At 51.4% G+C, this 14,441-nt stretch overlaps 2 protein-coding genes across 3 annotated transcripts in view; one reads left to right on the top strand and one right to left on the bottom strand.

Annotated features, from left to right (window-relative positions):
- TNIP1 (TNFAIP3 interacting protein 1) overlaps window positions 1–1,541 on the top strand; it is a 45,037-nt gene extending 43,496 nt beyond the window's left edge. For both annotated transcript variants that reach the window (XM_043913332.1, XM_043913330.1), the window contains one exon: window positions 1,036–1,541. In XM_043913332.1, coding sequence (XP_043769267.1) covers window positions 1,036–1,070 — 35 coding nt within the window. In that variant the 3' untranslated portion in view covers window positions 1,071–1,541. The remainder of the gene's footprint in view (window positions 1–1,035) is intronic.
- A 540-nt stretch (window positions 1,542–2,081) lies between these two features.
- GPX3 (glutathione peroxidase 3) lies at window positions 2,082–10,268 on the bottom strand. The gene is made up of 5 exons (XM_043913333.1): window positions 10,111–10,268; window positions 5,438–5,591; window positions 4,106–4,223; window positions 3,563–3,662; window positions 2,082–3,124 (listed from the first exon to the last, which is right to left on the bottom strand). Exons 1-5 carry the CDS (start codon window positions 10,195–10,197, stop codon window positions 2,903–2,905), a joined length of 681 nt encoding a protein of 226 aa, XP_043769268.1. The 5' UTR covers window positions 10,198–10,268; the 3' UTR covers window positions 2,082–2,902.
- Window positions 10,269–14,441: the final 4,173 nt, after the last annotated feature.

Below are 14,441 nucleotides of genomic sequence, written 5' to 3'. Positions count from 1 at the left end.
TTGAAACCATTCCTTCCATTGATTATAGTTTAATGTTCTAAATGCTATGCTCTGTGTAAGATGCCAGGGAGGCCAAGACAAGTGCAAAGCCCTTGGTGGGAGGGAGTGAAGAACTGTGGCTGACTTGAGGATCATCAGAAGTCTGGCTTGGCTGGAGCCAGGAACAAGATGGAGAAGGGAGGCAGGCAAGGTGAGGTGAGGGAGGTTGGTAGGTCCCACCTCAAGGGCCTTGTAGGCCCCAGCAGGAGGGCTGGTCTTTATCCTAAGGATAGCCTGCAGGCCTTGGACATTTTAAAATGGCCTGTTTGCTGGTTGCGAAAGGACTCTGGGCCCTTAGTCTCTCGCTCACTTTCTGCGAGGCTTTTATGGGGCCTTGCCTGTGGGGGCTTCTGGGAACAGAATCGCAACTAGTGGGAGCCATGGGGAAGCCAAGTCCATCTCAGCAGAAAGAGGAGTTTTCTAAAGGCCGCAGCTGTGCAGAAATGGAGCCTGCCATGCCCGGTGGTCGAGGGCCCCTCTGCAATAGCGTGGGCAGGGGCTGCAGGGCAACTCAGGGAGGGTGTGGTTTGGAGGCTCTCGTGGCTGGGAGGAGGAGGCATTGGGCTGGTCAGTCACTTCGCGTGTTTCCCCCTGGAGCCCTGGGGGTGCTGTGGAGCTGTAGGAGCCCGCTTTGATGAGGGCAGAGGGTGGTCAAATGGGCAGGACTGTCCCTTCGCCCAGAGCTACTCCATTTCTGGGATCTGGAACCAGACTGACTGGGTGCCAACACTTCCTAGACCTGGGACCTTGAACAAGTTTTTAAAAACTCCCCTGTGCCCCACTTCCTTCCCCCATAAAGGGGTAATAATCTGCCTGCTTCCTAGGTCTGGGCAAGGATTGAATGACGAATGTACCTAAGGTGCTTTGACCAGGGTCTGGCACTCATTAACACCCAACAACCCTGGTTTTTTCCCCCACTCTTACAGTATCTGTTTCCACAGGACTTTGAAACCTACTGTACTACCTCATCTTTAAGTCCTAAATTTGTTTATTTAGAGTCCACCAAAAATGACCGTGAAGGACCTCAGTGAAACCAGTCCCTTGGCTCCACCTTCGTCTCACAGAGCCAGCCGACTTCAGATTACTGGAAAGCTAGAGGCCACAGGCTCTGTGTGGCCAGAGCTGCAGCCACTCGGGAGGCTGAGATGGATGGCCGGCTTGAGCCCTGGCCCCAACCTGGACGGTCTGCAGACTAGAGAGGCTCCATCCAGAAGGTGTCCATCTGGGCCTCTCCTTTGGAGTGACTGGGAAAAGCCCACTACTGTGCCCCCGAGTGGAGAGAGGTGTCATCTGGCCTGGACCTGCCGTCTTCTGCGGACACTGCTGGCAGATGTCAATCTCCAGGTGGTGCAGTTGAGACCCCCGTCGGCCGAGGGGCTCCAGCCTGGAGCCGCCAGGCCCTCAGCTGGAGGCTCGTGGTGTGGAGGCCTGGACTGGGGTGGTTCTTGATCCCTGGACAGCTGTTTGCACGAATCTTGGACATAAATCCTAGTTGGAGATCAGCATTTTGTGACCGGATTTCTTTTATGCCCTGGCTAATGTGCTCCTCCTTGTCAACCAGAGTGCTGCTTTCCTGGCCCCCCTTCCCTCTGCCCTCTTCCTCCCGACGCACCCCCCCCCCCACCCCCACAAGAGCACCACCGTTACTCTTGGCAGGTATCCCCTGGGATCCTGCTCAGAGCTTCTATGAGGGTGGAGCATCCAGGGGCTGGGGGTCAGGCTACCTGAGTTCACATTCCAGTCCTGCCCCTCACTTGTCAGGAGACATTGGGCAAGGCCTGGCCCTTCTGTGAGCCTTAGTTTCCTCATCTGTCAAATGGAACACCTCATCTCAGTGCTAGCTGCCTTAGAGAGAACTGTGGGGTGACAGCAGATGTGAGCTGGTTTTATAGACTTCAAATGCTGAGTGAGGAAGCAGAGTGGGCCTAGGTAGAAACCAAAAAGCAAGGACCCAAAGCCCTCCGTTCATTCCTTCCTCCCACCTCCAGCTTTCCTGCCCCCGTGCTGGGGCAGCCCCATGGAAGAAGCACAACAGTCGGCTTAGCTGCTGCAGAAAGGTCTTTACTAGGCAGACAGGGGTGAGTCTAATGCCAGCGGGTCAGGGTGAGGGGAGAGGACACACTCCCCGAGGGAGTGGGGTGGCATCCCTGGCCGGGGGCCTCAGCCTGAATGCACTAAAGGCTGGCCCCTCAGACAGGCTCAAGGGAGGTCCGCCCACAAGGGCTTCGGGCCCCTCCTTCATGGCGATGCCACCCCCTGACACAGAGAACGTGGCCCTCTGCTCTCACGGCTGCCTTGGCGACTCTCGGGACGCTGAGGGGGGTGGGGGGCGGGGGAGGGCCCTCAGGAAGGAGGGAGTCTGTGTGGTGGAGAAGGAGGGGGTCAGGCAGTGCGGAGGACCCAGAAACTTCTGGGCACTTCTGGGTGGTGTTTGGAGGCAGTGAGAGATGCCAGCCTGGTAGGGTGAGGTCCTGGTTAAAGCAGAACAATTGAATCTAGAGCTGGCTTTTCAGTTTGGACTCAGCTGAAAGTGAATGGTTATCACTGGAACAGAGAACTGGAAGGAAAGGGAAGTTCCTCTCTGGCATTCTGCATGGCACACAGCTGTTGCCACCTATACACTTGTGCAGGTTGACACATGTGGCCCTGTACTCGTGTGTACACACTCCTGTAGGCATGTGTGCAAACGCCCATGTGCAGAACAGTACAGACACAAACGTTCATCTCAGGCTGGGGCCTTGTGTAACAGTAAAGGGTCTAGCACGGGAGTATGGCGTAGTTGGAGAAATGGGTTCCTTCCTGAACAGAGTCCTCCCTAGCCCGTGTGGTGGACATGGGGGGTGGGGGGTGGGATGGGCCTCAGTTACTTCCCCTTGACCTCCATGACTGCCCGCCGCCGCATGTAGGTCAGGATATCCATCTTGACAGAGTTGACCGTGGTGCGGTGGTACCAGCGCATGATGGGGATGCCGTCTGGCCCCACCAGGAATTTCTCAAAGTTCCACCGGATGTCATGGACCTTCATGGGTTCCCAGAAAAGGCGGCCAGGTGAGCCTAGGAGCTCCGAAGTAGGAGGACAGGAGTTCTGGAGCAGAGACAAGAGAAGTGTCAACTCTGCCTGGGGCCCTTCCCACCCGCTTATCCCTCCTCCTTCCCAGGACTTCTCAGGGGAAGGAGAATAGCCTGGCATTGAGAAAAGAGCACCAGGTTGGGAGTTAGAAAACTGAATCCCAGCACCAGCTTTGGTTCTAGCAGATTGTGAGACCCTAACTTGTCCCTTCTGGGGCCTATCTGTAAAATGAGTTGATGAGCCCCTAGGGCCTACAAAGCCCTCTAGTTAGAATAATAATCAGATGCAGGAAACTCCCCAAGAGCCCAGGAACAAAGGAGGGTGGCACAGGCTCCTGGGGCCAGGAGCAGCTGCAGCCCCGTCCGTCCGGAGCCAGCATCACCCAGGGAGAGAGGCTCTGCGGAGCTTGACTGTGAACTCACCTTCAGGAATGTGGCTTGGCTGTGTACTCACCTTCAGGAACGTGTAGAACTTCTGCTCTTTCTCCCCGTTCACATCGCCTTTCTCAAACAATTGGAAATTGGGGATGAAGCCCCCACCTGGTCGAACATACCTAAGAGGAATGTTTTTGTGTGGGTCCCAGGGACATGGGCTCAGACATAAGAGGGGACAGAACTGGGGAAGAGGGGTTGGGAATCTAGATTTTATGCTATAATGGGCAGTGGGAACCTGTGACTATTAAATGGGCACAGGTATAATGTGGGTCTGCAGTCTTCCTCCAATTTGGTAACTTCTCATTAACCCCTGCCCTCAACCTGTCCTCCCCTTCCCCCAACGTGGCTGACAGCCATCATCCCTGACCCTGTCTCTCTCCTGGTACCCCTTCCGCTTGTTCCACTAAACAGAGTTCCTGGAAGGAGAGAGTAGTTCTTGGTGGATGATAAATACCCACCATGAGTAGAGGCCAGCATAAAAGATGCCTGGAGCCTGGGCTGGGGCACAGGGTGGGAGGGGCTTGCTAGAGGAGCTTTCTCAGGACACTGAATCAGCACTCACTTGAGGGAGGCTAGGATCTCCGAGTTCTCTCCTGGTTCTTGTTTTCCAAATTGGTTGCAGGGGAAGCCCAGAATGACCAGACCAAATGGTTCAAGCTCTTCCTGCAGTGCATTCAGTTCTGGAACAGGGAGAGAGCAGAGACGGGGATAGCCTGGTGAGGAGTCCCACCTCCCATGTACCATCCACCTACCCATCCCATTGTATAGCTGAAATCACTGAGGCCTGACGGGAAGGGACTTGCCCAAGATAATCCATTGAGTGTGGCATTGCTGGCATTCTAGCCCTGTCCTACGGAGTCCAACCTGGATGGGTTGGAGGTTTGGGGGAGAAGAGAGCAATGTGCTTCCTCAAATTAGTAATCAGTCACCCACTGCCTAAACCCACCACCTGGGCCTGTAGGCTGTGGGCTCCTTCAGGACTCTCAGGACTGAGTTTCCTGGAGTGAGAATCATCCATCCCTGGGCAGAAGGCAGATGACTTCCCTGGGGTGAGATGGAGCCCTTACACCCCTCCTATACTTTGGGTATTTAGGGGCCCAGGGGAGATCCTGGCCCAGCTCTCACTCCTCTCAGTGCCTCCGGGCCTCTTGTGCAGCATCTACGCTCAGCCCACCTCTTGTCCAAACGCACTCTGCTCTATTCCAAGGGCTACGTCATGGAAACATTCAAGACAGAGCGCTCACTACCCACTGGGCCGTCCAGTTCACTGTCATTCCACTTCCAGGAATTTGCCCATGACTGTCAGGCAGAACATTCTATGTTAGATTGCCCTTGCCTCCTTCCCACACCCCCAAAGCATTTTCTGGTGGGTGCTGTCAGATGCCTTTGGCTTGCCTGTCCCCTGGCTTTTGACTCTGACCCAGCTAAGGAGAAAGAAGTAGGGAATCCCGGGGATCATGAAACCTGGTTCTGTCACTAACACACAAACTCTGGGGACTCAGGCCAGGGGCCAAGAGAAGCACTGAGGCAGATGGGCTGAGGATAGGGGAGAATTTCTCAGCAAGAGGAAGCTACTGTTTCTTACTCCAATGAAAGGAAGTTCCAGGCACAAACCTAACCTCCTCCATCATTTTTCTTTTAGGGCAATTGAGATACCCAGGGATGAAGGATAACTGAGAATCTTCTAGAACATGTTTGTAGGGGATCAGACCTCAGGTTATATAATTATTTTCACAGAACCACGGAACACAGTAGGATTCAGGTACAGGGTTTGAAATCTCATGATGACCATCACCCCCATTCTCCTTGCACCAGAAAAGCTCCCGTGATTGGAATGTGCCCAACTGGCAGAAACAGCCCCAAACACAGCAAGGGAAGAAGGAGTGGCTCTTACCAACGTACTGGCCTGTCAGGCCTCAGTAGCTGGCCACGTTGACGAAGAGGATGTATTTGCCAGCATACTGCTTAAAGGGGATGTATTCCTCCCCATCGATGGTGAGGGCCCCGTACTCATAGATGGTGCCACCCACACCAGCATGGCAGTCCGTCTGCAAGACAAGACCAGTACCAGGGAGCGGTTAGACCCTGAAGGGAACTCGGACACCACCATTTTCAAGATACCAGGGAGTGGCGGAACACATTTGCCCACGTGGTCTTGACTTGCCCAAGAATTCAAACTGGACTAGAACTGAAGTCTCCTAATTCATTGTATAAGATAATAATGTTAAAAGCATTTAATAAGCTGGAGAGTGCTATGGAAACTTGGAGAAATAACTATGGTCATTATTTCTGCATCACTTGTCAGTTTAGACAGCCACCAGGCAGGCTGTGAGGGAGACTACCCCCATGCCGGTGTTATTGGATGGGATGGTGGAGACTGGGAAGCTGTTAGAATAACGCAGGCAAGTGGTGATGAGAGCCAGAAGTAGACCGTCATGAAGGAAGAGCTGAACAGAAATGAGGAAACAACAGTGTGGAAAATGGTGATTCAGGCGTTTCCAATCTGGAGAACTGGAAAGCTGAGGCTGTTGTTCAAAAAATAGGGAAGTAGGAGGGGTCCAGGAATGGAGCCAGGCCTGCTGGGAGGATTAAATGGGATGGTCAGGATAAAGCCCAGTGCCTGGCATAGATCCAATGTTCCCTGCGTTGAGCAGTGTGACAGTGACCTTAAGGCCTTCCTCTTTGACCAGTTGCTGCTCCACAGTCCACCTCCAGAGTCAGTGTACAATGGGCTGTGAGTTGGGGAACCAGCTCTGCCTCTAACTCCCTGTGTGGTCTTGGACTTGCCCTTTCTCTTCTCTGGGCCTCAGTTTCCTCATTTATAAAGTGAGAACCTTGAACTGGACCAGCTGTTCTGAACCACGATGGCTTGACAGCATCTCTCTCTGTGGGAGAAGAGGGAATGGATTACTGCCAGCAAGTGGGATGCTGAATTTACACCCACCCCACCCCCCACTCTAGCCTCATCTCATCTCTACCATTTTTTGATGCAGACTACAAAAATCTGGGTTTACTCTTGAGAGAGCATCATTGCATCACTACCACAATTAGCAGATGGGCTGGCAGTCCTGGCCTGGACATCTGAGGAGAGGCAGGAAGACAATAAACAAACTGAATGCAAGCTAGCATTATAGACCAGAGGCAGGTGGTTGGAGTTAAGAGAAGCAAATTCACGCACTCTGTTCTGGCCAGTCCTGGAAGACTTGCTGTTAAGGTGAGGTGCACCTGGGCCCAACCGAGTGAAGACAGCCGTCTGGGCTGGTAGGGTGTAGCCCTGGGCAGGCGTAAGAAAGCCACTCTGTCTTGGAGACTCCGTAGGCCTGCTGAGCTGGCGGAGCTGGACTCCTTCCACATGGCCATTCCCTGACTGCTGCAAGCATTCGTCTTGGCTCGGGTATGAATTCCCTGCTTCACGTGAGTCTAATATTCCATGCCCCGTGACTTCTGGTGGGTGCCAGAGGCAGGCCTCAGACATTCCTCCAGCCCCTGGGCCTCTTGGGCCCCAGCTGGGGTCAGCTCCAGCTCCAAATACAAACAGCCAGGACACAACAAACACACCCTAACTGGTCACAGGGGTCTAGCAGCCAGAAGGGCAGGCCTCCTGCCTGCCTCTCCACTCCGCCCTGGCCCAAAAACAAACTGTGAAATAGGGAGGAAAAAAAAAAAGCCAAGAGGGTGTCTAAATAAGGGAAGCTTGAAAACAGTGGGAGGTTCAGCTTCTAAGCCCATTTTCAGGGTGGGGTGGGGCAAGGGGACTCTCCTGTCATTAGATTTGAGTCTTGCTGGCTGTGTGTCCCTGAGCAAGTCACTTTCAATCTGAGATTTCATCTGTTGACGGGTGAGGGAAAAACCACCTGTCTCCCAAAATGGCTGTGGGAATTTGCTAGTAGATTAAAACCATCTTGAAAGCCTCTTGGAAAGAAACCCAGCCCCCATTCTCCCATCAAGGGGTAGGGTAAAGGGCCCTGACGCTGCTGTGTTACTGTGAAGAAGACTTGGATGTTCCCCAGCCGGTATGAGGAAGCTGATGCACTGGGCAGAGTATGTCCAGGAAAAGGGACCTGTGACAAAGCCTCCTGTTTTCTACTGGGGCTGCAATGCTGATGCTGTGGGTGCAGACCGAGAGGGGTCGGAGAGTGACCATGGTAGGGGAAAGAGCCACAGCCTGCTCTCAGTACTGAGCATGCGCCCCACCTCCTTATAGGCCCCGCCCCTCCTCTAGTGGGTCCCTGGAGTCCCAGAACCCTGCACCTTAACCAGGAGGTCAGAGGAGATGGGGGTGGGGAGGTTACCTCAGTTCTCCCACAGTTGCATAAGACAGGAGAGTTCAGATGGCTTGAGAGTGGGAGGTGAGTCCCTGCCAGGACCCCGGCTGGCTTGCACTGCTGGTCCTGTGTCTCTCTCCTCACTCCTCTTACCACTCCCAACAGTGTGAAGGTATGAGGGGAGAGCTGGACTGGGGGCAGGAGACCTGAGTTCTAGGCCTGGCCGGGCCTCCCATGCGACTACATGTGACTAGTCCTGTCCCTTCTCTGGGGCTCTGGCTCCTTGATTATGAGATGGGGTCAGATTCAGGGCTGTCTAGAGGGCTGTTCAGCTCTGACTGTCAGCCAGTGGTTCCTTCATTTTATCTGCCTGATTTAGTCACCTAGAAACCAGCAGTTACTAGGAGCCCATGCACGTCAGCAGCTGTTATTCTCTCTAGCCTCTGTGAAGTCCTTTTGTAAGGGAAGGACAGGGATCCTGAACAGCCTTAAGATGGACTGGAGAGGGGACAGCGAGGAAAGGCTTTGTTCCCCAGCCCCTCCCTTTGAATTGGGTGGAGGCAAATATCCCTCTGGGGCTGTCGCCCTTTGTCCATCCTTTTCTCCACTTGCCCCTGGCCTCCTGCCTTGGCCCTGGAGCTGGGGGTAAGATAAGTAGTGATTGAGTCCTAGAACCAGACGCTATGACATTTCAACCCTCTCAAGACCTAGGAGGAAAGATGGGGCAGGACCAGACTGTCATGGGCTAGCAAGTCCTAGCTGGTTGCATCTGATATGATCACACCCCACCCTAAGGCTTTTCTAGACCATACCCATCCTGTTTTCTCTGAATCCATCTATTCCTCCCCAGAGTTCTACAGAGAACACATGGCTATGATGAGCTATTCATGGGATCCATGTTCTTAGCTCCACCTTCTTGAAACAGGGCTCCATCTTCCCATCTCTGCTTCTCCCCAAACTGAGGTTATAGGACTGACTCCATGATACTGCCCTACCCATGGTTTGCCCTCACTTCAGTTCCACACCCTAATATCAAAACTCAGACCCATCCCTGCCCTGGAAAATACCTTCTGAATTGGAGATTATGAACAAGACTGGATACAAAGCCAGAGGCTAGGAGGAAGTGGCCCCATAACCATTCAGTCTCTAGGCTGACTCCCAGGAGAGGCAGACCGATTAGAATTTAGGCTGAGAACAGGACTGGGGATAGAAACAAGCAGAAGTAACCTTGCATTTTTAATAGGCTTCCTGAACAATAGATAGGATTAAGGAAATAGAATTGTGGAGTCATAAGATCTTAGAATGGAAGATTTGAGAAACACAGAAGCTCAAAGCTTCTTGATTTTATGCAGGTGAGGGGTGTGTGTGTGTGTGTGTGTTGGTGTGTGTATGTATTGGGAGGCTGGAAACAGAAATCTCTCTCTTTGGGTCTATGCCTGGCTCCTGACTCCCCACCCTGGGGAAGAGGAGAGGTCTAAACATGCTGGGTCACCCCTGCTCCTGACCTCAGCACCCCCACTCTAGCTAAGGACCACACGCTCTACTGAGGGTAGACCCAAGCTCAAGAGAATTCTGCCTCTCCTATGGAGCCAGCAGGCCAATAGGGGCTGTGGCTGGTGGGTACTGAGGCTGCCCCAAACAGGAAACCCTTCAGAGAACGGTGTGTGGATTTTTCAGCTTCTCCAAGCATCCCCTCTGAAGTCATCAGCCTCTTTGTGCCCTGTGCTCTCACCTCCAGTGGATGGAGAAACAGAGGTCCACAAAGGATGAGAGGTCTAGTCAGTGCCCTGGGCGTTCTTGCTGCGAGCCCAGAGCTCGTTCTGTCAGCCTCTTTTACCAGTATCCCAGAATCCTACCCGGGCTTGGGCTATTTGGGCACCACACGTTGCCTGCCGTTCTCCCTGGGAACTCTGCAGCCACCCAGACTCCGAGTCTCCAGGCCATTTTCTGGGCCCCCCCACCCTCTTCAGGGTCCACTGGAAGGGAAGGGTCTCAGAAACATACGGTGGTTTGGATGAAGCAAGGCGGCCCGGAGGTAGCGGTGGGGAAGAAAGTGTGAACTCTGGAGAGACAAACCTTCCTCCCTCATTCATTCCGCCCACCCGGGGCACCCTGATCTCCAGCAGATAAAACTGCGAAGAGTCTGACGACAGTCTGAGTACGCCAAAGAGGGAGGCAACGGGAGTTAAGGGCGTCTCTCGCACCTAGGTGTCACCCTTCTTGAGGGAAGCCCTCACCGAGAGATGGTGACACCTGCGGGCTGTGTTCTTTCCCCTGGCCCCCCACCCCGAGGCTCACTCACCTTCGACTTCTCCTGTCCCTGGCTCGGCGGAACGAAGCCGGCCAGGAGCAGGGAGAGAAGGCAGGATGCCCGGAAGAGCCGGGCCATGATGGGCTGGGGGCGCGTCTCGGCTCGCCGCAGACACTGTCTGATCCCGGGCCACGGTCCGTCTGAGGTGTCGTCTGCTCTCATCCACCTTTCAAGCCCTCAGCGATGACCAATCCGCTGCCGGGCCGGAGTCTTTGTAGCCAATCGCAAGGCGCCTGGCATTTCAGGGGCGGGCAAGACTTCCCCTCCGCTTCCCCCGCTGGGCGACAGTGACATAAGCAAGTCTGGGCTGAGAAATGGGAGCGAGGTGCTTGTGAACCTGTGAGGCAGCCCCCTCTTCTTTAAACTCCAAAGTGCTGGAAGAGGCAAGCACCGTATCCTCAGCCCAGCCAGAGGAGGGGCTTTAAAAAGCACCAAAGAATTGATGGAACTTCCCTCGGTGTTCCCTGTTTCCTCCTGCCTGCATTCTGGTAGATGGGATATCAAGGACTTAAAACGTCAGCAAGATCCGAAGTGAGACCTCCAGGAATATTTACTCTATGCAGGCTTAGTGCTTAAACAGCAACGAATCGACTGCTCTAGAATTTTTGAATTCAGCCCCTTTCCCTAGAAAAACATTGGGATTCCTCAGCTGGTTTGAGAGCAGAAAATACATTTACTCCCTGTGTAGTCTTGAACATATTGCTTTCCCTCTCTGGGTCTCAGTTTCCCCAACTGCATGATGGGATTGGTTGATGCTGTCTAAGGCCCTTCTGGTTCTGGCTAGATGACTTGCTCCTAAAAATAAGTGACAGACCTAGGCCAGGAGTCCCTTAAGAGTAGGGACCATAATCAACAGCTGGCACAGGGCCTAGGACACATCAGGTGCTTAGTATTTGTGGCATTAATCAGTCAACAGATTTGGGGGTTTCCCTGATAGTTCAGTGGTTTAAGGCTTCCCTGGTGGCTCAGATGGTAAAGAATCTGCCTGCAATGCCAGAGACCCAGGTTCGATCCTGGGTTGGGAAGATACCCTGGCGAAGGAAATGGCAACCCACTCCAGTATCCTTGCCTGGAAAATCCCATTGACAGAGGAGCCTGGCGGGCCACAGTGCATGGAGTCGCAAAGAGTCAGACATGACTGACTGCAGTTTCTTTTTCAGTGGTTTAAACTCTGTATGTCCAGTGCAGGGGGCACAGTTTCAATCCCTGGTCAGGGAACTAAGATCCCACATGCCAAAAAAAAAAAAAAAAAATCAATGAATTTGTTTCTCTGCTTTGAGATGCTGATGACCAGGTCAGGCAGTTCGAGGTCCATGCATGATTCTATCCATAGACAACGGTATGTGTTGGAGTCAGTGCTTCCCAAATCAGACTAAATGAGTCATCTGAGAAGCTTTTCATACAGATACCTAGGTCCCCCTTCAGAATCACTGCATTACAATTTCTAGGGGCAAAGACTGAGACTCCACCTTCAGCCATGTTCTAGAGCTGACTCTGAGGCAGGTGATTCTGTGTCTTCTGATAGACAAGTGCCTTGAGATACCATGGCTTTATCATGATTTAAGATGGTATGGTCCCCATGGGAATTTGGAAAGGCTGTCTTGATCCCACATTCTCTGTGAAGCCTTCCTTACCTCAAACCACAGCCTGTTAAAGTGAAGGGAGTCTTGAAGGCCTTTAACTTTAAGTGAGTTAAAGCACAAAGGCTTTTGAACAGTGTCTGACACAGTGTATGTAGTCAACAAATATTATTTATTCAATGGCCTCATTTTGCTGAAGCCTAGAGATGGGGAGCAATTTACCCACAGCAAATTGGTGGCCGAGACGGGACCAGAATCCAGGCCTAGAGTACATTCTTGGGCCCTCTGGACTTTGTTCTGTTGTATCTTTAAGGTCATATTTACCCAAAGATACAAACATCTGTATACATAGTTTGTCAGAAATCCATTATTCATTTGCATCAGTAGGCATCTAGGATTCCTCGCAATATGTGTCTAGCACCTTGTCAACACCATGAAAGAGGGGACTTTCCTGGTGGTCCAGTGGTTAAGACTTCACCTTTTAATGCAGAAGGCATGGGTTCGACCCCTGGTCAGGGAGCTAAGATCCCACATGCCTCACAGCCAAAAAACCAGAACATAAACAACAGAAGTAGTACTGTAACAAGTTCAATGAAGACCTTAAAATTGGTCCACATCAAAACAAAAAATCTTAAAACAAACAAAAAAACCATGAAAGATGCCAGAGAGTTTTCTGGAAGTTACAATCCCTGCCTTCAAAGTGAGTCCAACAGAGCCAGGACTAGGGTGAGGCTAGTGCAGAGATGGCACCCGTGAGTGAGTGCCTGCTTAAATGGTGCACCCTGAGTGCCTGAATTGCGTTACTCTAATCCTAGCCCTTGTGTTCAATTTCTTTGGGGAAAACAAGGAGTCAGAGCCTTAGGCTTCCAGTGGGGCCACAGACAAGTGACTTTCCTTCTCTGGTCCATCTGTTAAACAGGGGTCCTTGGCAATCTCTCCATGGTGGGCTCTGCAGCTCCAAGGGTCTAAGGAAAACCTGGGCTAAACCAGACTCGGGAGTACTGATCTCATGAACAGTGGGTGGGAGGTTAGGGAGCATAGCCTGCCACTGGATTGGGCCTTCATGTTGTATACTACTTTCAAAGGAGTTTCGAACCTCAGTACAAAGATCATGAAGACAAGGATGAATATCATGCTTGCTAGCTTTTTTACCATCAGCCTTTTTAGCACATTTGGTTGATTTGTTCCCTGGAATCCTGTTTTGAAAGATGTTATTCTGCACCAGGCTGTTTCCCCTGGCCTTCAGGTTAAAGTCCAAATTCCTGCCCTTAGGACAATATCCTCCAAATCTGGCCACTTGCTTGTCTTTTGCCACACTCCTCCTGCTCTCTCTACCCAGCTGTACTGGACTGTTCTCCAGTTGTTCCAACATGCCATTCTCTCTCATCTCCAGCTATGTTGTTGCCTCTACCTGGAACTCTCTATGTTCTCTTTTACTGGTTCTCTCCTACCATTTTCAGGTCTCAGTGCAGATGTCATTTCTTAAGGAAAGAGTTTTGTTCGGGTCCCCTTGATTTATTATAATTCCTAGAGCATTTGACATTTTATACATTAACCTTTGTTTACCATTTACTTTACCATTATTTCTTATTTGTCCCCTTTTCACACTAAATCATAAGGTCCACGAAAGTCTCATTCTCACCACTTTGCAGAGGGCTTAATACACATTAGATGCTCAGTAAATATTAAATAAATGAATGCTAAATAAACATTATTTGGCAAATTGAATAAGTAGAATTTTAGTCTAGCTCTGAGCCCACAAAACTGGTCTGATTCCAGCTGCTGGGAAGATTTGAGACACCATGAATTATGCTGAGTGAGCTTGTCAGAGGAGAGTAGATGATTTGCATTTGGGTTTCAGGAAAGGAAGGGTGGAGACAGATGTTGCAGAGGAATCATAAGCCAGTTTTGCTTCCAGCCTGAGAAGCTGCTCTACTGCATCTCAGATAAGTGAGCACCAAGTCCCTCTTCACATTCTCTTTTTTAGGCACATTCACTACCTACCTGCTTGGTGGGTGAACAGGGACTGTAGATGATTAAAAGGAGGTTTTAAAAAAAGTGCTGATGCTCTGTGTCTTAGAAGGAGATAGAACATGAGTTAATAAACAAGAAGGGCAGTGAAAAGTGAAAACAATGGAAACCAACCCTATCAGTGCTGAGTAAGAGTTGGACTCAGTGATGAGGTCAGCCAGCCCAATCCAGATGGGGGGCAGGGGGTAGCAGAAGGGAGGCCCAGGCCCCACCACTTCATGCCAACTCCAATGGTGGCCCTTTTTTATAATCAAGAAGGGATGGCAGAATCCAGGTAGGGCCCCGAAGCTGCTGGATTCCTAAATAATTGGCAGATGCAATCTTAGAGCTAGCCAGGGGACAGGAAAAGAGGTGGCTGGAGCCTCTGCTTTTGAAATTGGTGCCTTCCAAACTCTGGGCCTCAGTTTCTTTATCTATGGAATGAAGAATTGAGCAAATTAATCTCAAAGGCCAACCTTTTGGATGATAAGAGTAACAGTCAACATTCACCCAACATCCTATACATACTAGGCACTCAGTTCAGTTCAGTCGCTCAGTCGTGTCTGACTCTTTGCAATCCCATACTTATGGAATTCCTGTAACTTAATGAGGTAGCTAACATTATTATACCCATTTTAGAGATGAAGAAACTAATATATTAGTTAAATGACTTTGCTTAAGGCCATCCAGTTGGTGGGTGGCAAAACCAAGATTCTGACAAGATGCTGATCT

This window comes from Cervus elaphus, chromosome 9 (assembly GCF_910594005.1).
Source record: "Cervus elaphus chromosome 9, mCerEla1.1, whole genome shotgun sequence".
In the NCBI taxonomy this organism is placed as follows: domain Eukaryota; kingdom Metazoa; phylum Chordata; class Mammalia; order Artiodactyla; family Cervidae; genus Cervus; species Cervus elaphus.
Note: the sequence above shows the minus strand (reverse complement) of the source record. Positions and strands in the feature narration are given on the sequence as shown.